The 26,551-nt window shown below is 35.4% G+C and overlaps 1 protein-coding gene across 3 annotated transcripts in view; it reads right to left on the bottom strand.

The window, feature by feature from the left end:
* NEGR1 (neuronal growth regulator 1) overlaps positions 1-26,302 on the bottom strand; it is a 1,035,936-nt gene extending 1,009,634 nt beyond the window's left edge. The window contains exon 1 of one of the 3 annotated variants that reach the window (XM_027536882.1): positions 25,871-26,302. In XM_027536882.1, coding sequence (XP_027392683.1) covers positions 25,871-26,046 — 176 coding nt within the window. In that variant the 5' untranslated portion in view covers positions 26,047-26,302. The remainder of the gene's footprint in view (positions 1-25,870) is intronic. The other 2 variants (XM_027536880.1, XM_027536881.1) reach the window with 2 other exon arrangements.
* Positions 26,303-26,551: the final 249 nt, after the last annotated feature.

Below are 26,551 nucleotides of genomic sequence, written 5' to 3'. Positions count from 1 at the left end.
AAAATATGTACAATCTAGCCTCCTTAGGTTTTGTCCGTGAATTTATTAAAAAATCTTGTTACCACTGTGGTCTTACACCAAGGTTATCTCAGGGCTCAAAAACCACTTCAAACATTAGTGTACCAAGCCCTACTACCATGATTTGAATTTGATAAACTCCAGTCTTACTTAGAATTCTAATTTATATCTGTAACACGTTTGTTGATTTTTCTTCCACAATTAAGAATTAAGTTCTCTTACTTTACAATTCCTATGTAGAGTGGTCTGTATAGTTTATACATTTTCTTGTTGTTCAGTCATTAAGTCATGTCTGATTCTTTGTGATCCCATGGACTGCAGCACTCCAGGCTTCCATGTCCTTCACTATCTCCCAGAGTTAGCTTAAAATCATGGCCACTGTGTACGTGATGCCACCGAACCATCTCATCTCATCCAATCATCTAATCCTTTATACATTTATCTTAAAAAATTTTTTTTCAGACAGGAGGCACTGTTGTGTGTGAGAGAGAGAGAAGGCAAGGGAGGACAGTTTTTAATAAAGAAACTATTTCTTTAGGCATTCCAGATTAATCGGGATTAGGGCTCATTTGAGGGTATAAAGATATAGCTCCATAAATAGTATATGATCTATATGATATAGTATACAGATTTATAGATCTAGTAGTATATGCTATTTCCTCCTACCACCCAGTTCAGACCTCTGATTACAAAATGGTCACATTTAAGACAAGGTGGCATTTTCTAAGACTAGAATGTAATTAAATTGCTAAGGGACACTGAAATGGTGATGCCTACTGAAGAGGGATACACATTAGCAGGTTGTTTTATTGTTGCTATTGGATTTATTTGATGTTTTCATTAAAGAACCTTTTACCTCAAGCAATAGCTTGACAAGTGTAAATACTATAGAAATTTCATGTAGTTGGGTGAGTTGGCTCATATAGGTCCAAAAATGAGGTGCTTTTTTCAAATCATCTGATAATGTAGGGGCAGAATTTATACTGAATTCATTGGACAGTGTTATTTAAGATATCGAGTTATAATTCATTCATTATTTCTTCCTCATTGTTGATAAAGCATCTTTAATAGTAGAATTTAATTCTATCTCTTTTGAAAATTCTTTAAGAATGGAAAAGTTCATGTTGGGATGCTCTGTGCACTCTCTAGGAAATCCTTCCATCTCATTAGGCTAGATGCCCAGAAGTTTAGGCATAAAGTAATACAATGAATTTCAGATCAAGTCACAGAATCAGGATACTTTTATGGAGTGACAATAAGCCTGAACAGGATTAAATAATAAATCAACACTCATCTTCACTTCAGGCTTCCCTGGTGGTTCAGATGGTAAAGAATCCGCCTGCAATGCAGGAGACCCATGCTCCATTCTGGGTCAGGAAGATCCCCTGGAGGAGGGCATGGCAACTCCTGTATTCTTGCCTAAAAAATCCCATGAACAGAGGAGCCTGGCAGGTTACAGTCCATGGGATCTCAAGGAGTCGTACACTACCGAGTGACTAAGCACACATGCACGCATCTTCACTTCAATATAGAATTCTTTCTGCCATATCTTGGGACACAGCTAAGTATGAGTCTTCTCCAATCAATTACAGAAGAGAGCATGGAGATATAGAAAAACAAGCCAGGAATAAGTGTTATATAGGAAGTACTCATACAGGAACAAATAAGTGTTCACATAGGAGGAGCTAAGAACATTTATGTTGCAGTAATGAAGATGATAAAGTGTAACAGATTTTTAAGTCATTCCTAAGAAGATATAAGAAAAAAGGTACAGGAAAAGTTTAATCCAATACATACATTTTTAATCAAAATCTATAAAAATATTTATTGGATATCAGGATACTGGTAACAGAGTCAATAATAATCCAAAAAATCATAATGAATGTGCACCAAGTCTAGATATTGAAGTGGAAATTTCAAGAAATTGGGACTTGTCTTGGATACATTGTTGGAAGAAAAAGGAATCAACAAAGAGAAACAGCTGAAGTTGAGACAGGTATTAATGTACTCTATCTCACATATGATGCTTAAAATTTGCTCATTTAAGAATGCCTACTATGATTATCAAAATACACATTAATTTTAAAACATTAAACTTTCACGGAAATATAATGAATATTTATTACTTTTTCTGAAAATTAAATAATAGCTTAAAATCATATGAAGAACAATCTGGAAGTTTGTATTTTGAATTTTATATGGTAATCACACAATAACATGATCTGCAATAAGCAAAGTTAAGTTATTTGACCCACTCTTAAATATAAATAACAGAAATCGTAATGTTATCACTAGGAAATATATATTGCATAAAACAATACACAGCATTTGCTTTGTTTACACCTAAACTATCACCAAAACATTAAGGCTTGGTAGCTTGCAGTTTAGGTTAACAATTGAGCAGGCATTATACCTACTGAGTAGATTTTCACCTTTCCCACTGAAGAGTGTTCACCAGATGATAATTAGTATCTGCTAAGTGCTCTTCAGATTAACATGATATCATCAAGAAATACCAGAAAAGTGTTAACACAATGCTCATCCAGCTGAACATTCCAAACAAGTCCGTCTTCATTGCCATTTACTGTAAATTTTAACACTTCACCAGCCGGCCAGATCCTTTCCCTTTACCCCCTCTCAACAGTAGAGAACACAAATTTGTCTTTTGTTTATGTAAATTATCTAGTTTAAATCGATGAGGAGCTAGAAAATATACATTTAACATTAAAATTGAATTAAATTACTCTAACAATTTAACTTCAATACTTCATTATACATATCAAACACAATTTGCTTCCTAACATTTATTTAATTACTGCAGTTCACAGAAGGAAAAGAAATTAAATGATTTAAAATGCATATAAAAATTAGAATATATATTCTGTGTGTAAACAAAATTGTTAGTTTTATCTACTGTTTTAATCAAATTTTGAATAGAGATATAATACCACTGAAATATGACATTTGAATCTATACTAAAGGATAAATAAAACAAAAATGGAAACATGCACAAATGGCATTGAAACATGTAAAATATCATGTATGAAACGAGATGCCAGTCCAGGTTCGATGCACGATACTGGATGCTTGGGGCTAGTGCACTGGGACGACCCAGAGGGATGGTATGGGGAGGGAGGAGGGAGGAGGGTTCAGGATGGGGAACACATGTATACCTGTGGCGGATTCATTTTGATATTTAGCAAAACTAATACAATTATGTAAAGTTTAAAAATAAAATAAAATTTAAAAAAAATCCAGGTAACAAAGCAGTTAACAAAATACATTCTAGAATTATTTTGCCCACTAAGGATATTTGACAATACATAGAGACCTTTTTCCGGAGAAGGCGATGGCACCCCACTCCAGTACTCTTGCCTGGAAAATCCCATGGATGGAGGGGCCTGGTGGGCTGCAGTCCACGGGGTCGCTAGGAGTCGTACACGACTGAGAGACTTCACTTTCACTTTTCACTTTCATGCATTAGAGAAGGAAATGGCAACCCACTCCAGTGTTCTTGCCTGGAGAATCCCAGGGACGGGGGAGCCTGGTAGGCTGCCGTCTATGGGGTCTCACAGAGTCAGACACGATTGAAGCAACTTAGCAGCAGCAGCAGCAGCAGAGACCTTTTCGGTTGTTGTAACTCAGGGGGTTACTAGTGTGTGCTACTGGTACAAGTGGACAGAGGTCTAGGATATGCTAAACATCTTCAACATACAGGCCAGCCTCCACAATAAAGAACTAACTAGACCAAAACATCATCAGTGCCTAGACTGAGGAATTCACGTGGGTTTCAACATTCACTGACCCCCACCCCCACCCCCAGGACCACTGTTGTTATCAATATTATCAAGAAAAAGGAGAGTACACAAAGGAAAAAGAGATAAGTCAGTCGCTCACTCAATCATGTCCAACTATTTGCAACCCTATGGACGGTAGACTGCGAGGCTCCTCTGTCCATGGGATTTTCCATGCAAGAATACTGGAGAGGATTGCCATTTCCTACTTCAGAGGATCTTCTCAACCCAGGGACTGAACCCATATATCTTGAATCTGCTGCTTGGGCAGGTAGATTCTTTACCACTAGTGCCACCTGGGTAGCCCACCCCACCCTCCCCCCTAAAAAAAAAGATTATTTTCACATAAATAAGCCATTGGCATTTATGAAATAAAATTAGTAATTACCATGAAGTCCACAGGGTATTATGACAGAAGTACTATATGTACCATAAGTTTGTAATGAATGTGATACAAATATATAGAATCTAAGTAATTTGTTATTTTGTAACTCCACCTTAAAAGAAAAGAATAATGAATACTGAGAAAACAGCCTATAATTGGAAAATAATCTATTAAATTCTAAAAGTACTAACATTTTTGTGCATTAAAATGAACCCTTCACTTTTTAGTTTCATAGAACAAAAAGATGCAGGATATCTCATTTTAGTTTGTTTAGTTTATAGCTACATGACCTTGGTAATTTGATTTCTTTTATAATTGTCCTCACATTGAGCCTTTCTGAGGATCACAAGAAACAAAGAGAAAATTATGCAAGTTCTTTTAAAAATGTATCTCCAAAAAAAAAATGTATCTCCATATAAAATATGAAAATATTTTTCTGCTGACATCCAAGATCTTTATCATTATATATTTTTATAGTTTGTGTTTTCCTGTTTTAAATCATGTGATCTGAACAATGACAAGACTACATATGTATATAAATGGTTTATGACTATACCTAAGCAAGCCAAAGTTTGCAGTGTAGGATATGCCAAAATTTACCATGTATATGAGATCAGCAATTGAAAACTGTATTAAAAACAAAAAGCAATGAATAGTAATCAGTTCAATTCAATTTAATTCAATGCAGTATACTTAATTAAGGCAGTATGCTAGGTGCTAAGGATACAACAGGGAAAAAGCCAGCTTCCTAAAGAAATGGTTAACAGATGAGGATGAAGTAGTTACGAGTCTAGACAGAGCATTAGAGTCCTCTCCATACTACTATTCTCTCCTCTTTCCCTTTTATACATTGACATATGCTATTTGTTCCTCAAATCCCTTTTTTTTTCTTATACACACTCAGTCACATTGTGACTGACTGTGATAACTGAAGACATGCTTCATGACTCATCAAAGAATCAACAAACCATGGTAGTGGATTCTAGTATTTAAAGGCTGTCTCTCAAAACTAATGGGAGAGTTTTATCTCATCTGTAATGAGAGGAGAAAATGTTATTTTTTATTATATTCCACAGCAACACAGAAAAGTTTTCCAACATATCAAACTTAGCATAGAAAGGAAGTTTATACACAGAAAGAGTACTTCTCTTTGTAGTCTTCTAAAGAGTAAGTATCCTGTTTAATTGATACTTACAAGAACACAGTCATGGGTAAGCCAAATAAATGTCCATTGATAATAATGAGATGCAAATAAAACTTTTATTCTTGTTTGTGGTTTTTCCCTTAGGCAAAACTGCAGGGGGGGAGACAAAACCACAGACAAGAATAGCATTGCCTGCAATGCGGGAGACCCAGGTTCGACCCCTGGGTTCGGAAGATGCCCTGGAGAAGGAAATGGTAACTCACTCCAGTATTCTTACCTGGAGAATTCCATGAACGGAGGAGCCTACTGGGCTACAGTCCAAAATGTCACAAAGAGTCAGACAGGACTGAAGGACTTCACTGTATGTGATTTTTTTCTTAGGCAAGATTGCAAAGCAAGTAAAGTTTATCTTTTCTCAGAGGGGTCACCTCTTTTGTTGTTCTTACTCTTCAGTTCTTAGTAGTTAGTAATTGTTTGAATTTTTACCTTGTGATTTTTGCATCTGTAGATTTGTCATTTAAGATGATTTTCTAAAATAGCTACTTATAAAGTTAAAGCAATAAGAGAAATAATAACAAATTTCATCAGTGGCTTACTACATCCTTCACTGCATCAAGTGCTTTATGTAATTTCCTCTTTTATACTCAGAGAAATTCTGTGAATTATAGATTAACCCCCACTCTATAGATGGGCTTCCCTGATGGCTCATTTGGTAAAGAGTCCGCTTGCAAAGTGGGAGACCTGGGTTCAAACCCTGGGTTGGGAAGAACCCTGGAGAAGGGAACTACCCTCTCCAGTATTCTGGCCGGGAGAATTCCAGGGACTGTAAAGTCCATGGGGTTGGAGAGGGACTTTCACTTTCACTTTATAGATAACATGGCTTTGAAATGTTAAGTGAACTGCTGGAATACACAACCAGGAAGTAAATAGATGGCTATGGAAACATATAACTTTTTCTTTATTACCATTTTACAGGTTTACTAGTTATCATTTAAATCCACAACCAATGTGAACTGCTGGAATACACAACCAGGAAGTAAATAGATGGCTATGGAAACATATAACTTTTTCTTTATTACCATTTTACAGGTTTACTAGTTATCATTTAAATCCACAACCAATGTGGAAACTAGTATTGTGATTCTGCCACCTAAGATAATGTGCTTTTAAAAACATTCTAAGTTTGATCACTTTTTAAGATAAAATTCAATAGGCAACTCTTCTAATGTACATGTTTCTAGAACGTTATACACAGTAGTGATCTGAAGAGTGTATGTGTGTGTGCTCAGTCACACTCATAGAGTCAGTGTCTGACTCTTTGCAGTGCTATGAACTGTAGCCTGTCAGGCTCCTCTGTCCATAGGATTCTCCAGGCAAGAATACTGGAATGGTTCTCCAGGGGATCTTCCTGACTCAGGGATTCAATCTGTATCTCCTATCTCCTGCATCAGCAGGCTGGATTCTTTTACCTTTGAGCCACCTGGGAAGCCCCAATCTGAAGAGGCACTTAGGGGAAAAAAAAAAAAATCCAAGATAAAATGTTTTTGATAAAGCTACATATTTGGTAAAATAAACATTTTAACATCATCATGTTAATGAACAACATCATCATGTCAAATATTGAGAAGTCCTACAATTTAAAAATCTTTCTAAAAATTATTTTTTTTACAACAAAACAGCAAATATGACTGCTGCTTAAGTTCCACACTATCTTTCTTGTATCCCATTTGCTATTGTTCAGTTTCTCAGTCATGTTTGACTCTTTGAGACCCCATGGACTGTAGCACTCCAGGCTTCCCTGTCCTTCCCATAAGGCTCTAATTAAGATGCTTATACATTCAGTTTCTTGTTCCTCAAAGTGGAATGAGAATTTACAGACATTTATGAAGCATTCTGAATATAGAATACATCTAGATTTTAATTGTCTACAAACCTATTACTTACTCCACCTATATCTATTTTTACCAATAGTCTTTATTGAGTATTTTCAAAAAGTATTTCATATTTTAACTCTGCTAATCTCAGAATTAAACTCACAGGAAGAAACTTCCATGTATGCTTGGGGCTAGTGCACTGGGATGACCCAGAGGGATGGTATGGGGAGGGAGGAGGGAGGAAGGTTCAGGATGGGGAACACATGTATACCTGTGGTGGATTCATTTTGATATTTGGCAAAACTAATACAATTATGTAAAGTTTAAAAATTAAATAAAATTAAAAAAAAAAAGAAACTTCCATGTATATATTAAAGAGAAGGTGCATGCTACTGACACCAGTTAGAATTTTTTTGAAGAAATAAAGTGTTGATCAAACACAGGTCAGCTGAAATAGTTTATTTTGTAGTAATAATGTATAGATCAGTTTTCCCCATAACACCACTGGAGGAATGCTGATCAGAGTGATCAGTCCTTCATTTTACTATTGGAAGTTACCTATACAAATTGGATGTTTATTTCTCCAAAAGAAATGTTCCTTTTTTATGTGTAAGTAGTTTGCTGGTTTTTTTTTCCTAACTAATAAGTAAGGGAAAATCCACTGTCAAAGTTAAATATATGCTTAATAAAAACAACTTTAAATCGTATACATTTTTTAAGCTTGTGATGCTTCTATCTAGTCAAAACAAAACAAACAAAAAAGACAAAGAACAAACACTTGTAGAATATGATGTTCTCTTTACTTGAATAGTTTGTTCTATCTTTCTCAAACTACTGCTACACAACCACTTCTTTCTGTAAAGTATTATCTTCTTCTGACCTCCTTCTCTCTAATTGAAGCGGTATCTCCATTGTGCAATTGGCTAAAGAATAGCATTAAAAGTAATTTATCATTTCCTGTTGCCTTCTTCTTTTGGGGTACAGACTGAAGGAAAGAAGGCATCAAACTGAAAACAAAGAGAGAGAGAGAATGATAATGACAATAGTGTAATACTGGGAAAAGATTAGGTCATTTCACTTCATTATTTTTTCCTAATTTTTCTTTTCTTCATATGATTTTATTTCTTCTTAGAAGTGTCCATTACTTACTCCGCACATATTTTCTTTCAGTGGGAACAGGTAAAAACTAATGGGGAATAGATCAAAATAGGAAATAGTAGTCTCTGGATTAGAGACATTACTCAGTCAGTTATGAAAGGTACACTCAATGTGGAGGCCAAAATGTTCTAGAGTCCCTTTAAATCAAAATAAAATTTGTATCATTGAGTAATTTATATCTATGCAATTAATAATAAGAAGAAAGTATACTGAACAAGAATTCAGACTGAATTTCTGCCCGTTTTGATATTTCAAAGAAACAATTATCATTCATAACCAAAAAGAAGTTTTAAACATCTAAACCAGTGTTTATTCATTTGTAAAATTGGAATTTTAACAATTGTCCTACTTCCTTAATAAATGTTTCAATATTTAAATAAGAAAACATATGTGCAATATTTTAATATATAATTATTATTTTGTAATAGGAAATAAATGTGTAAATTTTAATTCAAAGTTTATAATATATATTCATAATCATACTTTGACTTCTCATTTAATGAATTTTGTTATTAAATAACCAGAAACTCTATATTGAAGGCTTTTGAATGTGTAAAAATTAATACTAAAATAATTAAATATATTTTAACAATGATGACATATTTGTTATTTTATTTTATTTAACCAAATACCAGAATTCTTATTTTTAGGTAGTGTTACTTGAAAAACTAACACACTGATTAATTCCTGAGATGATCTTTGGTGAGGTTATATTCCATCCATTTTATTGTATCATTATAATGCTGCTACTGCTACTGCTAAGTTACTTCAGTCGTGTCCGACTCTGTGCGACCCCATAGACGGCAGCCCACCAGGCTCCCCTGTCCCTGGGATTCTCCAGGCAAGAACACTGGAGTGGGTTGCCATTTCCTTCTCCAATGCATGAAAGTGAAAAGTCAAAGTGAAGTCGCTCAGTCGTGTCTGACTCTTAGCGACCCCATGGACTGCAGCCTACTAGGCTCCTCCATCCATGGGATTTTCCAGGCAAGAGCTGGGAGTACAACAGTAATATTAAGATTGAAGGTAGGAGGAGAAGAGGACAACAGAGGATGAGATGGTTGGAGGGCATCACTGACTCGATGGACATGAGTTTAAGCAAGTTCCAAGTTGGTGATGGACAGGGAAGCCTGGCATGCTGCAGTCCATGGAGTTGCAAAGAGTCGGACACAACTGAGCAACTGAACTAAACTGAACAGTAATATTTATAAGGCAAACATGTCCCCCTGTCTCACAAAATTTCTGGTGATTTATATAACAGTAAAATGAGCACTAAGTAACAGAGATGTGGATACATATCCACCTTAACCTATACTCCAAGAGGGACTTGTATATAAAATATGTTAATTAGTATAAACTGTGATAAATTCACAAATTAAAAATGCATATGTATCTCATAAGTAGATATATCCAAAAACCAAACATGCAAAAGACTCTATTATGACAAACTAGTTTTGTATAGATTGATTTACTTATTTCACAAATATTTTTCCACTCACCAAGCCACTCAGTGCCCCAGATAATACAAGGGCAAGTAAGGTAAAAATTCTTTCTTTTCAAGATCTATAGTGGGATAGAGGTATCTTATATGCATAAAAATAACTAAAATGCAAAGAAAGAACTGCTCGTTCCCCAAAGATATTTTATTAAGCTCAACAATAATGCAAAATAATTATGTGGTCTTACCAAATTGTGAAGTAAGTAAATCTGTAAATATGTACATGTATATAGGTATTTGGGTATATAAAGATGAAGACATATATATCTTCATGTGTTTAAATTTTGTTTTTTAATTTCGAGCAATTAATAAAGAATTACTGAAAAAAACAGCATTGAGCTACATTTAGAAAATGAATAGAACTTGGAAATCATTGAAAAGCCATTTTGGAAAATCAACTGATGAGGAAAAGAAAGCAACATAAAAGATGAGACTATAGCAAGAAGACCTACCTGAAACAAAGAATAAGTAATGAAATAAGTCCCTAAAGTATGCTGGAGCATATAGAAGTAAGCACATTACCAGAGGATCTTCATTTTGGCTGCTGTCAGCTAATCCCCTAAATTAATGAAAGTCTATTGTTAATGATATTTATAAAAATTATAATAGCTAAAATATATTGTTTACTTTGTATCAGGAATGATGCCAAGGAGTTTGCAAATCTTATCTCATAACCTGTAGGTTGAACATTATCATTAAATAATTTTATTGAGCAGTAACTAATCTTAATCAGTTTCCTGATCCAGTTTTTTTAATGATTCAAAGAAGTATGGCACTGTTTTTAAGATTCCAACCTAAATGCACATATGTGTATGTGTGTGTGTGTGTGTGTAGTCGCTGGGTGTGGTCTGATTCTTTGGAATCCCAGGGACTACAGTCCATCAGGGTCCTCTGTCCATGTGATTTCCCAGGAAAGAATACTGGAGTGGGTTGCCATTTACCCCTCCAGGAGATCTTCCTGACCCAGGTATAGAGCTAGTGAACTCCTGTTTCCTGTATCTTCTGCATTGCAGGTGGGTTCTTTACCTACTGAGCTGTCAGTGAAGCCCAAGTGCACATATATTTGTAGCTGGAAGTAAAAAAAAAAAAAAAAAGACGATGAGGATATTAAAAAGGTTTAGAGATATTTGAAAATGTTCTCTTCTTGTATACAGCAGAAGAAAAGTGAATCGAGATTTTAATGTCATTTCAGTCTCAGGTGTGTCCGACTCTTTGTGACCCTATGGACTACAGTACACCAGGCCTCCCTGTCCATCACCAACTCCTCGAGCTTGCTCAAACTCATGTCCATCCAGTCGGTGATGCCATCCAAGCATCTCATCCTCTGTTGTCCCCTTCTTCCCCACCTTCAATCTTTCCCAGTGTCAGTGTCTTTCCAATGAGTCAGTTCACATCAGGTGGCCAAAGGATTGGAGTTTCAGCTTCAGCATCAGTCCTTCTAATGAATATTCAGGACTGATTTCCTTTAGGACTGACTGTTTTGATCTCCTTGCAGTTCAAGGGACTCTCTCAAGAGTCTTCTCCAACACCACAGTTCAAAAGCATCAGTTCTTTGGCACTCAGCTTTCTTTATAGTCCAACTCTCACATCCATACATGACTACTGGAAAAACCATAGCTTTGACTAGAGAGACCTTTGTTGGCAAAGTAATGTCTCTGCTTTTTAATATCCTGGAAGTCCCTTGATTTTAATGCAAATGAAGAAAATTAACAATAATTTACACATTAGTGATTTCCCCATATAAAATCATGCAAATTGTATGCTATGTGAAGCCAGGTGATATAGAAAAGACTAGATATTGTCTGCCAGAAATCAAGTGATTGTACATGTCAAATATGATGAGATTTTTTTAGAATGCCCAAGAAGTCAGAAAATCAGCTCATCAATTATTGAGATTAGAGAGAAGTGTCATACTTTCCATTGGGGGTAGAAAGTTCAAATTAATTCATAAAATTAAGTGGCTAAAGCATGGAAGTGCTATTTCAATGAAGAATTATTTGCAGAAGAATATCAAATATTGTTTGTTCTGTGGATCAAACAGAGGAACAGGTGATAATTACCAAGTGTTCCTTACATAAACTACTATTCCAACCAAGAAAAATGATTAATTCAAGTATACTGAGAAGAGTGTAGGATTTTAGAAGAAACATTTAATGATGACAAGATGGTTTTGATGCCTGCAAAAGCAACTGTCAGGAAGAAAATACATTTCTCATGAACATTCAGAATATGTCAAAAACTGACAATAAATTTAGGGGAAAATCCATGTAAAATAGTATTAAAGAGAGGAGAGTATGAAGGCAAAGCATCTCAAATGAAGGAAAAAATGAGTGAGAAATAGAAACAAGATGAACGATAGTCATCACATATTCTAAGTCTACTTTTTCAAGGCATCAAAAGGCTGCCCTGAATTAAAAGTAGGTGAGCCTCAGGAGGTATTAAGTAACAAACAGAACACCAGAAACATAATATAACATGCAACAATTTCTTTAACTAGATAGTCCTGGCCATAAGTTACAGCTATAATGTTAAAGGAAGGGTGAGAAAGAGAGAAAGAAAAGACACTGACCTTGAGCCCCAACTGTGTGCTAAGTACTGTTCTGGGCACATTCCAATGAATTATTACCAGGATTCAGAAATATATAGGAGTAGCTGTAAGCATTTCTATTTTACAGACAAGAAAACTGAGTCTCATAAAACCCAAATAACATCCCTGTGACCATAGAACTAATAGTTGGTGAAGTAAAAAGTCAAACATAACTTGTTTACACAACACTATTTGAGGATACAGACTGAACTACAAGGTAAATTCAATAGCCAAGACCTTATCTCTTATATCACTGTATTCTCAAAGAAAGTATCTAGCATAAGCCAAGGACTCAATAAATAAATGTTGAAAAACTGGTGAATGAATGTCTGAAAAAGAACATGTTTCTATAGGGAAAAAAACAAAATGAATGGATAAAACACAAAAGAAATTCCTGAAAGAAAAAAGGAAAATGAAAAAAATCAAGTATCCTAGAATTTAGTAAACATATTCTATACAAATAGCAAAATACAAAGTTCTTGAAGAATTTGCAACAATAGAAGTGAATGACTGTTATGTAAGACAGTTATAGTCTTTTGCAAAGGCAAAATAGATAAGAATATACTGTAATGTGAAATTTATAAAATAAATAAAATGTAGAAGAATACAGAAATCACAGGAGAAGGAAGGAGGAGTTAGAATTGGGTTATAGAGGGTTGAAAATTTTCTTGAATGATATGAGATAAAAACAGGACTTTATATTGGGAGAATTTTAGATAGCCGAAAAACAAATCATCATAAAATACACTATCCTCTTAGGATAAAATCTATCGAAAATGGATATGTAAACACATCTAAGAAGATTCTTAAATAACACAGCATTAGATAAAAAAAAGTTTTCATTCAATTAAGCTATAAACTCTGTATACTTCTACCAGCCATCAGAAAAAGGCAAACTATCTAATTCCAATGTTTCACTTTATTCAACTGTAATTAAACATAAAACTTTATAACATATTACTGACATGTTTAATGAATTTGGTATAAGTGCATCTTTTATTCATCCCTAATTTTTTTTTTAATCTTCCCATCTATCTTGGGAAATAACAGTGCTCAACACTCTAGGCTGCCTAATACTTTTCAAAGGAGGGTTATAATTCAACTTGATTCAGCTGTTTAGTTATACCAGAATTAGCATTCAAAAGATTAATTTGGTTATGTCGAATACTATAGCAAGTAACAGCTTCTTTTTCTTTCTGTTAAGGAGTACAGTATACAAAAAGCTTCAAGAAATACTATGGTTTTTAAAAAAATAAGCAAGGGCTTTGGTGACACACATGTCTAGAATCAAACCCTGGTTATGCGATTTACTAGCTGTGTTAAAGCTCAGAAAGATATTCATCTTCTTTGAGTTGGTTTCTCCACTTATAAAGGAGAAAAATTTAGGTTGTTGCAAGGATCCAAGGATGTAACAAATGTATAATGCTTAACTACAGATGACATTCAAAGGCTGTTCTTTTTTTTTCTTGTATTATCAATACCTTGTAATCATTATGGATAAAACCATTTGGGGATGAGAGGGTTTTTTTTTTCCCCCCAGAATATTTACAGTTTTAAGAATTGACTATTTTCCAACTACTAGTTCCCTTCTCCAGGGGATCTTTCTGACTCAGGGATCAAATCTGAGTCTCCCACATTGCAGGCAGATTCTTTACCATCTGTGCCACCAAGGAAGCCCTCTAAATAGTTAGAACTATATGATATACTCTAATACTCTCATCTAAAATAATGTAACAGTCTTCATCAAATACATAACACACATTCTTGATTATTTTAAAATGATTGTTAACTTAGTTACTAAAATGCAGCTGGTCCTTAATGATGTTTAATAAGCATTAAAGCCTAGTAAGCAATAAATTTATCAACTGTTTTTATGTTTTCTTAGGGACAGACACACAATAATCAAGTCATGAGGCTTGGAATAAAAGTCCTAGATTTGAATTCTGATTCAGTCACTACCTGTTCTACCTGAGGCAAGTTACATTACATTTTTAAGCCTGAATTTACTTAGCAATAAAGCTGGAAAAGCAATACCTTATCACATATTGTTGTGAAACTATGTCATATATAGTAGGTACTCAATACGTGTTAGTTGAATCTGAATCATGGTGTTGATGGCTTCGTCATGATTATGAACTTAAATCTTGTTGTTATGCATTTGGCAAATGTGCAGAATTTGAGCAAGCATTCATAATTCCTGAGCTTCTACTGAACATATTGTCTATGAATAAAAATAGCAATACAGACAGAGTGTTCTTGCCCATAGACTACATCTGAACTGCACTGCCTTCAGCATAACATACAGATGCCCTAAGAAACGATAAGTGCATGTCTAATCCTGAATAATTATTGGCTGTCTTATCGAGAATACACAGCTATTTTTTTTATTCTAACCCTCTTATCGACAATTCCAGTGTTGTCACCAGTCATCGCCTCTCCCATTCTAGACTCTGTCACAAATGTTCATCTTCACCCTCTAAACTCATCCACTGCCATCTCATTGTATTTTCTAATCCCTCTTATTTCTTCTTTTCTGTCTCTTCTCATTTTTCCTTCTGTCCTTGATGTTTCATGCGAATACCCAATTACAGGGATCTCTTACTTCTGGTAAGTGAATCAAATCACCATCAGTTTGTTGAGCATACAATTTGGGGTTTCACTACTATTGAGTTATCTGGGTCTGCACCCTATAAATAAAACCTTTTATAGTGTGTTTCTACTTCCAGATTTGGAGTCTTCTGACTTGGTCATTGGGCTCAGCAACAACAAATACAAGTATGCCCATTAAGTAGGATCTTTAAAATATAAAATGTCAAGATTTAGCTAAACTACTTTATGCTATTGCTGCCCATGCATCCACTCTGTGACTAAGTGGGCACCAAGTGGGCCAAAGAGACCCTGAGCTGACACTAGTCCCTCCAGCCGGTGCGTGTCCTAGATAAGCTGAGAAGACTCACAGGCAAATGTAAGTTCTGACATCATTTCCTCAGCAATCCCTGTGACCAACATTCTCCCCTGCCTCCCAACTTGTGCCTTCCCCTTAGATAAAATCTAATTCTTTTTGGTTGGAAGTGACCAATCTGTCCTTCACCACGGAACCCTATATCATTCCACCCAGGAACCACAATAAAGTAATGTGCCCCCGGTCCTGCTGCTCTCTCTACAAGCATCTTGCCTTGACCTCCCTGTGCAGCCCCTAGAGGTGTGCAGTCTACTTCATCTAAGCCCTGTGAGTAAAAACTTCTTTATTTCAAATTTCCGTGCAGTCTTCTGTTGACCCAAGGCTCAGCTCACCATCTGCTACCACAGGACTTCACTTAAGCATTATTTAACAACATCACAACAAAAATATATCTTCAATTGATACTACACAGTGGTTTCACAAATGATTGGTAAAATGACTTAAATGAGGAAAATATGCCCATATCAATAAGTACTGCCAACACATTTCAGACTGAGACTAGGAGAACACAAGCAGATTAAAATCATCAGCTGATATAGATGTTGTGCTTGCTAAAGGGCAGATAATATGTTAGCATTTTACATGCATTATCTCATATGATCCATGTTGTTCTGCCAGGGAGGTGCCAACTAAAGACATTTGTTCAAGGTCACACAGCCAGGAAATAGAGAAGTAGATAATCAAACTCGCATTATTCCCATTCTGGACACCTCAAAGCATGACAGGTTTCAATGCAACTAATCAATTACAATAAAAGATAAACTCTGTGGATAAGCTAAACTAACTCTTTGTATCTATTATTTCATATAAGCGATGTGTGAACAAGAAAAGTGATCAATGACATATACTCAAGAAGACAAGTGAGCATTTAACTCAATAACTTATATATAATTTCTTTTTGTGAACATATTCTCCCCATATTAGCCTCTGATCCAACTGCAGGCCAAGGTAAAGTGCTAATCTACCTTTTAAAATAAACATAAATGGACTAGTAACACTGAAGGAAGATATATACTTAGTGTATTTTTTCAGAACTTCAGTATACACAGTGTGTGAATATGTGTCTGTGTGTGTGTGTGTGTATATATATATATATATATATATATATATATCTCACTTCATCATGGGGAGGGTATACATTTAGGATCATTCTGATTATTTAATAAATTATATGAAATATAATTGATTCCTTTTTATTACAATTATTCCATGTAGGATAATATAGGCTGAACTTTATGTATCCCGGTGATCTAAAGTCTTAGGTTTTGATTAGAAGTCACTTATATATCATACTTTCTTCCTGGCCTTTCTTCTCTCTTTTCCTTCAGCTCTCCTTCAATTCCTTCACTCCACATTCAGATTTTGAGAACTAACAATGTGCCAGCAATGTGTTAAGTAATACAGATGTCATTTTCTATTTAGGTGATCAGTTACCAAGACATTAATTTGAAAATAAGTTATTTACAAATCAGATATATCTAAATATGATCTCCTATAAGAAATATTATAGCATTAGGAAAACTTTATGTTCCCTTTGACTTATTTACGCAATATTCTGAAACAATAGTATGTGATATAATTGGAGAGAATAAACAGAAAATACTCTCCTGCCTTCTGATTATAGCTCTTATGTTCATAGTATCTCTTAAATCCTTATAACATCTTTTAACTTAGTTGCATGAGAGGAAAGGGGTTTCTGAAGACAACAGAACAAACACACTTTTCCCCCAGTGCCCTTTAACTCATCCAAAATCTCTCAGTACTTCATGGTAGCAGCTATAGTTTTAAATAAGCCCAATCTTGTAGCATGAGTATGGGCACCGGACCTGTGTCCAAAGGACTTAGTGAAATTCAGTGAAAAATAATTTAGTTCTGGACCAAAAAGTGTTATAAACATCCTCCTTAAATTGAACAAATTACCAGCTAAAGTATAATGTATTGGCTTCTCTTCAAAACAGCAACACTAATACTGGCAACACTGCCAAATTCCTCCTTTCCTATATTCCCCTTTTCCTAGAGAAAGTGATTAAAAGACCAAATTTCATGCCAGCTGGATGCTTAAGAGCATCAAAGGTCTTCTGTCAGGATTCAGAACTTGATATGGCTTAGAAAACACTATGCTAATAGATAACCTCCTCAACATTATAAATCAAAGCCATATGACCACATTAAAATTCTATCAGCTAGTATCAATACTCTGTGGTTTATAAAGTACAGTTGACCTACCTCTGGGAGATAGTCAGAATGATACAAAAGTTAAGCTCTGGCTTGGGGAGTGTAGCTACTTTTCACAATTGAGATTATTCATTCTCAACAAATACCCAATTCTCTATACCTCTGTATCTTTATTGATTTTATTTAATTGAAACCTTAGGAGAAAGGAAGAGGAGACTCCATGAGTTGAGGCAGGAAAAGAAAAAATGTTAGAAGGTTACAATGGACACTTTGCTACTTTGAACTGTTCCTGTTATCAGCTAATTATAATTACAAAGAGCAATAGCCTTCCTATATAATTTAAAATCTTAGATCTTCTGAAAACTATTAAATACATCTCAATAATCTTAAAACTGTACCTTATAATTGCATTACAAACTTTTTCTGATGAAATCTACAGTAAGAAATACATCTAAATGACAGAGTATAAACACACAAACATAAAAAATAAAAGTTTAATCAAATAAAACTTACCTTTACTATGTATAATGCTTTCTACCATATTTTAGTACAATTTATTAAAAAAAATACCTTTAGTAGCTAATACATTTTCTTCAAGACTCACTAATAGCTTGTATCCTGCAATTTAAAGACACTGAATTATTCCAATGTATGTGTCTCAATCCAATAGGACTTCTGCAGGCATTACTTAAAGACAGAGACTATTGATAAATGGATTCAATAAAAAGTACTCAATCACGATAAGCACGCAGATCTATTGCAGCAATAAAGATACCGAAATTATTAAAATTTGAAATAATTAATAATCTAAAGGAAAAATACATTTAATCTTTTGCTTATCCTTCCAAAAATTCATTAATTTAAAATATAGTGGCAGTTGGCTTGATATAGGCAAGATTCAATATTAAGGCCCTAGAAATGGATGAACAACAGTCATAAAGTTTACAAACCCAGGTGTTTTGCCAATCAACTTTAACACAGTATAAAAGAAAAATACTTGAACAAAACATCAAAAAACTTCTATTATTAAATTTCTCCAATATCTTATAAATTGTCACATTTTAGATATGGTGTACTAATTATTAGTGTACTGCCAAACTCCTCTGACCATGGGGATTCTCCAGGCAAGAATACTGTAGTAGGTTGCAATGGGATCTTCCTAGTGCAGGTATCAAACTCCGGTCTCCCACATTGCAGGCAGATTCTTTACCAGCTAAGTCACCAGGGATGACCAACAATACTGGAGTGGGTAGCCTACCCCTTCTCCAGGGGATCTTTCTGACCCAGGAATCGAGCCAGGGTCTCATGCATTGAAGACAGATTATTAACTGAGCTACCAGGGAAGTCCAATTAAAATCCAATTTGCTAATGACAGTGCCTATGTAGAAAATCCTGGATTTTACTCTCTTAATAGCCTGGGAAGTTTGTTTCCATTGTTGAATTTGAAACACATAAAATATCTGACAAAAAAGCACGTGATGCCATTTAAAAATTCTTCTACAAAAGCAAGAAAGCAGGCAATACAATGATCCAAAAAAAAGAGCAATACATTTTATTTTCCCTTATACATAGAAATGTCCATGACAATCTGTAATGGATCAACAAAGCTGTAAGAACAATGAAATGAAGAAATGAGTCAAGTCCAACTTCTGTCCCAACTCAGGAAAATCCTCTCTAGAGCATCATTTAGAGATGACTATTAGGAAATCAATGCTGAGAAAGAGATGGTTAGACGGCATCACCGACTCAATGGACATGAGTTTGAATAAACTCCAGGAGATGGTGAAATGCAGGGAAGCCTTAAGTGCTGCAGTTCATGGGGTTGCAAAGAGTCAGGTACAACATAGCAACTGAACAACTGCATTATTCATGGTTTAAAGTTACCATCTTTCCTGCGAAAGTGTGGAGAAAAGCAGCAAAAGTAGGACTTTATGATGACTGCTGTTTATATTGGAGCCAGACATTTATATAATATCTTTTAGAAAGATATTATTTTGAAGCATGTAAGGGGAAGGTCACTGCATCATCTAATACTCTGTTAAACGAGAAAGTAAAAAAAAAAAAAAAAAAAACTAATAAAGCTTCCCTTAGCTCTTCCATGTTAGAAATACGTTGTCTATAATGTTTTAGTGTATGACATTTTGAACAGGATATGGTAGAAAGGTGATCTGATTTCTAATCAAAAGTTTCAAATGGCTTGAGAGACTTATTTGTACAATGGTTACATGCACTTTTATGATCATACACTTCATATATTTCATAAGAAATTGGAAACTCTGATTTGTTCTTCAGGTATTAAGCTACAAAAAAGAAAGGTCTTTAATTCCTATTGATTTCAATAGTCAACACTGTAGGAATTAGTTCAACATTTTGATCACATATCCACAGAGTTTAGCCCTGGTTCTCTTTTGCTCAGTCAAAAAAAAAAGATACAGTATTATTGATTCTTCCCAATTTATATTCATCAACTATTTTTCCCATTCATATCATTGGTATATTATTTATACTTCAATTAATTATTTAACATTATATTTAATTAAAATGTATATAATTGGTTTATTGTATTCACCATAGTCTGGGTGTGGACAATACCCCAAATATCCATCTTTCTTTTTTGTAATATGCTCCAGTGTTATTATGGTTCTATTCTTGCCTCCTTAAACAACTATTACATCCAGTGCTAGGAAGCAACTATTTATGTTACCATGAGCAATATTCAGTATAGTTAAAAATCACTAAAACTATTACTTCTCAACACATATTAATCAGGGTTCTATCAGAAAAATGTAAACCACTCTGAATATTTAAAACTTAGAGGATTTAATTCAGAGAATTGACTGCAAAGATGATGGAAAAGTTGATAAGAAGAACAGGTGATGGTAAGACAACCCGACGGTTAAAATACTAGGAAGCTACTACTACTCTTAGGATGGAAGAACAAATGGGTGAGGCAGTATACAGAAGCCCAAGTTGGTTATCCAGTGGAAAATGGAGCAAAGAGCTTCCAGTGGGAGATGGGGACACTGCTGAGCACTGCCCAAAGCAATGTAGGAGGGGAGAAACACCTTGGCCTCTCACTCATCATGTACTCCCATCTCCCAAAACCACCTACCACAGGACAACCACAGTCTGAAAACAGCTGACATGAAGAACGAGGGAATACAGCCTGGGGATTAGCTTCATTGTCTCTCTCTAACAGCAAAGCATAGCAGAAGGATAAAAGTTGGATCTGGTCAATAAGGCCCAGAAATGTCACTTACAGGATGTGAATAATTCTTCAAACATTTTGCAACTCAGGTATTTCAGAATTAATTTAGTTCATGAAGCTATTTAACTGTAAATTCAACTATTTAAAATAAGTAGTTCATTAACATGCTTGTGCTCAAAGATTTATACAACCACATGGGTTAATTAGTCCTTCTGGACTAAAAAGACTAGAAAAATATAAATCCATCTGGAAAATTTTAAAATGCTATGTTGTTCTTTAATATAATGAATGATTATGTATTAATGTATCAAGTAGTGCCTCATGTTGATACAACAGTTCTACACATCACTACAGGTAACATTGTAGCATTTTATTCCATATTTTGGAGCATATTTTTCCAAAATGACTCAGCATGACCATTTATTACCCCTTCTCTTTTGAAAAGAATGAGAAAAACCTCAGAATTTAAAAAAAAAAAAAAACTGTTCAATAACACTATTCAACTATTCAATAAGCATATAGGCTTTTAAATAATGCCTTAATGTTATAAATTGCAAATGCCTGTAGAGTTGAACAGTGTGTTTGCACCACATAAATAGGTAGGAATGACTCAACAAATGAGTTTGAAGAGACTCTACCGTTGAAGACACTCTTCAATGATATTCAAAAAGTATAGTATAATTGAGGTATACTGCTATTGACAATTCTGCATTCTTATACATCATTTACTTTCTTGTATCCAATAGCATGCATTTCAAAACAAAACTAATTTAATGTAGTCTAATCAAAAGGCAAATGAATTGAGCAAAGTCTGAGAAGTAATAAATACTTGTGATATCCATTTATAAATCTACTCGTAAGTTTTGTGACTTCCAATGGAAATAGCTTCTATGTAAATGCACTTTATGTTCTGTGATTGAAGCAAAAGTCTTCTGCCCTATTACAATATCATTATTAGGATCTCATATAACTTTCACTGAAATCTATTGCATTAAAATGACAAAGTTATGTTCAACTTTGCTAACGTAAAAGAAGATATCACATTTAAGAAAAGAATCTCTCTTCCTTCCTTTGATTAAAGGATGACAAGTAGAGAATGGGGTATTTTGAATTCATATCAGGATGGCAGCTTAAAATGTACAAAATTCATAGATGAGTTGAAGTAGAAACAGATGAAAGAACTCTCTTAAAAATGACATGTCTTTTTAAAAACTGGGAGGATATAAATGAGGTTGTTCCTTGTATTGTCTCAAAAGAATATTAAACGTTTTTGGACATGTCGACATAACTGTATTTGTTAATAAGGTAAGAATAAAGTGACTGATTCACATTAAAGCAGCTGCAAAACTACAAAAAAAATCATCTGAAATTTATGTATTAGGCCAGAGCAGAGTTATGTTCCCCTTGGTTTTCTAGATCTAGAAACACTGGGTCCTAATGCATGACCAGTGTGGTTCTGGAATGTCCTGTTCTTTGCTACATCACCTGATAAAACATCAACTCAGATCTTCCAGGTACTACAAAATACAATTTGAAGACTAGAGAAAAAGTTCATTTCTCCATATACAGATTAACAAGTTCTATTAAGCATAAAATATCAATAAGTAGTCAATGTGGTAGCAATCTAATATCTAGTATCTCAAAATTTAGTGAAAATGTTAATTTGTACTGGTAGCAAATTACAATGTGCTCCAGACATCCATGCATTTATTTAAAGTAAGGGAGGTACCAAGTGTTATTGTATTGAATAGATGCATCATTAAATACTTCAACAAGAATGTCCAAATATCTCAAGTGAATTCTTCAGAGATTTATCAGTGAGTATCATTATTAGACATAAGGGACATTTTGACATTTAATATATTGCTTCACTAAGCTTAAGAGGCAAAGTTAAAATGATAAGAATGTTGAAATTATTAAATGGAACTTCATTATAAGTCTTCTAATCCAAACAGAGAAGGTGATTTATAGAATGATAGGTATAGTTAGTGGATCACAGAATGGATTCCCTTTTGTATGATAACAAAATGTAAGAAAAGGTTTGCTTTTCTTGATTCTTTTCTCTAAAACAGACACTCTGGCATTTAGGAGATAGAAATGTATCATTTGACCTTTAAACTTCTGTTTCATTAATGTACCACAAGCAACAGAGTCACTGATTGACACATTTGCACTTTCAGGCCTTTAGCACTTAAAGTTATTTGATAACTGTTATGCCACTATTTGCTTTTTATGAGATACTTGGAGGAATATGTTACATTAAAAAGAGTAAAACATGTAAAGCTTAATAAACAATATCACATAATTCAGTAAAGTGTTCTCTTGAGTACTAGATTTCTGTACTTTGATGTGAAGGCATGTTTGTATGAGGGAAGATTTTGGGTTTTTGTTTTGTTTTGTTTTCTAATGAATTAGATAATTACACCAAATACAATTCCAAGTATCCAAAGTGAAAACTTTGGATCATTACTTTTGATGAAAAATATCTCACCTGACTTACACTCAAATAGTCCTTAAGCTCTTCTGTACTGGTATATGAACAGAGTAAATACCAGTTGCAGGAAAAATAACTGATGCAATTTAACATTTTTTTAAGAGAGAGAGGGTTTCTTACAACTATATATGTTTAAAGTATTTAAAACGTATGGTCAATGTAAAATGATAAAAAAAAAAAAAAAATGGAATCAGTCCCTAGAGAATTCTAGAATTACTGTAAACCAATTACTTTGAGTAAAAAGTAATGCGGATCAGATTTGTTTCATATGGAAAAAAAAAAAAGAAAGATTCTGTTTATTTTTTAAGAAAACTGTAATTGGTTAGAAACATTATTCAAAAGAAACAGAGATACCATTCTCTTTAAAAAGTTTAAAAGTCAAAAGTTCTCTAAACTAAGATATGACAAAATTCAGGATACAGCATGTAAATGGATGAGGTAGGTGCACACAAGTAAACAAGGACTGCACCAAACCAACAAAACTGGAAAAATATTGCTGCCGCTAGTTAGAGAAGCTTCACTATTGGCAGCAATGAGTGAATGAAACATAGGTCTCCTAGAAGCAGACCATGAGTTCAGCTATTTTAATTAGCCATAGTAGTCATTAGATTATTCTCTAAAAACAAAACACCCAAGATACACCATCAAGAGACAAGCAGTCTATCAAATCCTTTAGATTGAAAATGTTAATGCTCATTACAAATAGGCAATATGCTACTACAACTATATAGATTGCAGTTCCCATGATATGTGTTTGCAGGCTCTAAAGACAGCACTTCATCCTTACCACTGTTGTTTAAACTTCCAAAACAAACTTAATATAAAGAATATCACCAAGGGTTTAATTTATATCCTCAGTGTGACCAAACCAAAGTTCATCTCTTTTATCAGCAATTCGAGGTATTTTACTAAGTGGCAACAAACTGTTACTTTTGTACACATCCAGTAGCTTTGTGTTTACAGTAGAGATATGCACTATAAACTAGTATCTATTAGAAACTGTAACAGTATTCTACATTAATTTGTACTCATAGGCATGTTTAAGAAGGTGTAAATCGTTTACCACACCCAGATCCAAGATCATTAAATTTACAATATATTGCATGTTTCAAATAAAACATAGCCCTCTCTGTTTCACCTTAAACATGCCACATACACTGATTTTCTGCAATCTGTACTTATAAGCCAACTACCACCCAGTGGAGAGAAAGGATATCTTTCAGAATCTATGTCAGGTGGGGGTGTCACAGGCAGAAGGGAAGGCTATAGGAAATGAAGGTATAAGGGTATTTAGCCTTGTTTAGATCTAAGCACTGCTGATCATCAATTTATATTTTCACAGGAGAAAAAACGTTACCAGACTCTTACAGCAATGTTGTTTATAGATAAAATTAGGCTACAGATGTTCATTAGTGACAAAACATTTCAATGCCCAAGCTTGGGGAAAAGAAGGGAAGAAGGAAGAGTGAGAAAAAGGAGCCAAGACTTAAAAGGGAGGAAAAGGGAAAGATGAGGGGATACAGAGTAGCAGAGAAAGGGAGAGACAGTGTGTATACATGTGTGAGTGACAATGTGTGGAACAGTGAAGGAGGGAGCGGGTGCCTTTTTAGAGAGTAGAAGAGAATCTGAATGTGAAAGTGGTTGTTAGGGAGAGTATGGAAGTGCCAGCATGTATGAGAATGTGAAACAGAATATGTGAGTGAGTGTGGTTATGAAAAAGAGATTTGTGAGGGTGAGAAAATGGAACTGTAAGGGGTTAGAGGGAGCACACATGTGTGTGTGACAGGGATGGGAAACAATATGGGGAAAGAGATGGGAAATGTGGAAGTCAAGCTCGCAGACCAGGGATATTAATGAGAAAGAAAAACGAAGAATGGAGAAAGGTAAAGAATGGAGGAAAGTGTATTAAATAAAAGGATCAGAAATTAGAGTGGTGGAAATGAAAAAGAAAACATGAGGTGAAAAAAGAATGGGAGGAAAAACAGAAAAGCAATAAAAAGAGGTAATGGATAGAAAAGAGTAAGAAGGAGGGGAATTGGAAAAAAAATAAAAACAAACGAAGGAAAGAAAAAAGCGGGGGGCAGGGGGACAAAGCGATAAGAGGAAAGAAAGAAAACTGAAAAGGGAGAAATTGAGCCTAAATGTCCAAGTGAGAGGGAAAATACATGGGAGCAGGGAGCCAACAATTGGAAAAAGTCGCTTAGGTTACAGTAAAATAGAAACAAACCTGATAAACTTGTCAGACTCTCCAAGAGTACCCCAGGACAGTAAAACTGAGACCTTGTGAACTGAGTTTCCAAGTGGCATTGGCCCCTCCTAAACCTCACACTTCACTCATCTCAGGGCTACTTGGCGTTCCGGCAAAGTGCTTAAGCATCACCAGTTCTGTTTGCCACCTGCCCCGGAGTAAAGGGGCCACGGATCCAGGCAGAATCAGCACCTGGACTTCCTGAAATGCGGTCCTTTTGATAGAGATCACCACCAGCATCTTTACTTGGTTTTAAAAGACCGCAAGAAAGGTGGAGAGACAGACAGACAGATTGAGACAAGTACGAAAAGCACGACGTTCCTCCTACCTAAGCACCGCCGTGTCCCCTTTTCTGACCATCATGTTGTCCACAGCCGCCCAGGGGAAGTCCACACTCTGTCCAGCCGGGAGGCAGGAGGGTAGCAGGCAGCACAGGCTGAGGAGCACCGCCGCCAGCCACTGGTTCGAGCAACAAGCACCCTGCACCAACAGCATCATGTCCATCCCTGCTAGGGCTGCTCACTCTCCAGCAGCTTTCAGCTCGCACTCCCCCACCCCCTGGTGCTGGCGAGTCTTCCCAGGAACCAGGCGGCGCGCCACAGGATTTTTTTTTCCCCTTCTTTTTCCCCCTCTTTCTTCTTCTTCTTCTTTTTTTTTTTTTTTTTAATTCTTTTTAATTTGGTGGGTAGGTGGGTTTCTTTTCTCCCCCCGCCCCACACCTAGTTGTTGGGTGTTGTTTCTCTCTTTTTTGCCTCCCCTCCTCCTCTTTGCTTTCCCTCCCTCCCTCCCCTCCCACCCCCTAGCACCACTCTACACCTCCTCTCGGTTGCTTTTGGCCGAGTCCGGAGTGTGTCTAATTCTCCGGCGGCTCGCGCACTATCTAGCGAGGAGTGGAGCGCGCCGGCGAGTGAGGGAGGAGGCGCGGCGACGGCGGAGGCAGGGCGATCGGCGGCGGAGGCTGCAATAGCAGCAGCAATAGCAGCCGAAGCAGCGCGGAGCGCAGCGGCGG

The sequence above is a fragment of the Bos indicus x Bos taurus genome, chromosome 3 (genome assembly GCF_003369695.1).
Source record: "Bos indicus x Bos taurus breed Angus x Brahman F1 hybrid chromosome 3, Bos_hybrid_MaternalHap_v2.0, whole genome shotgun sequence".
Classification (NCBI taxonomy): domain Eukaryota; kingdom Metazoa; phylum Chordata; class Mammalia; order Artiodactyla; family Bovidae; genus Bos; species Bos indicus x Bos taurus.
This window is presented reverse-complemented; position numbering and strand designations above follow the sequence as displayed.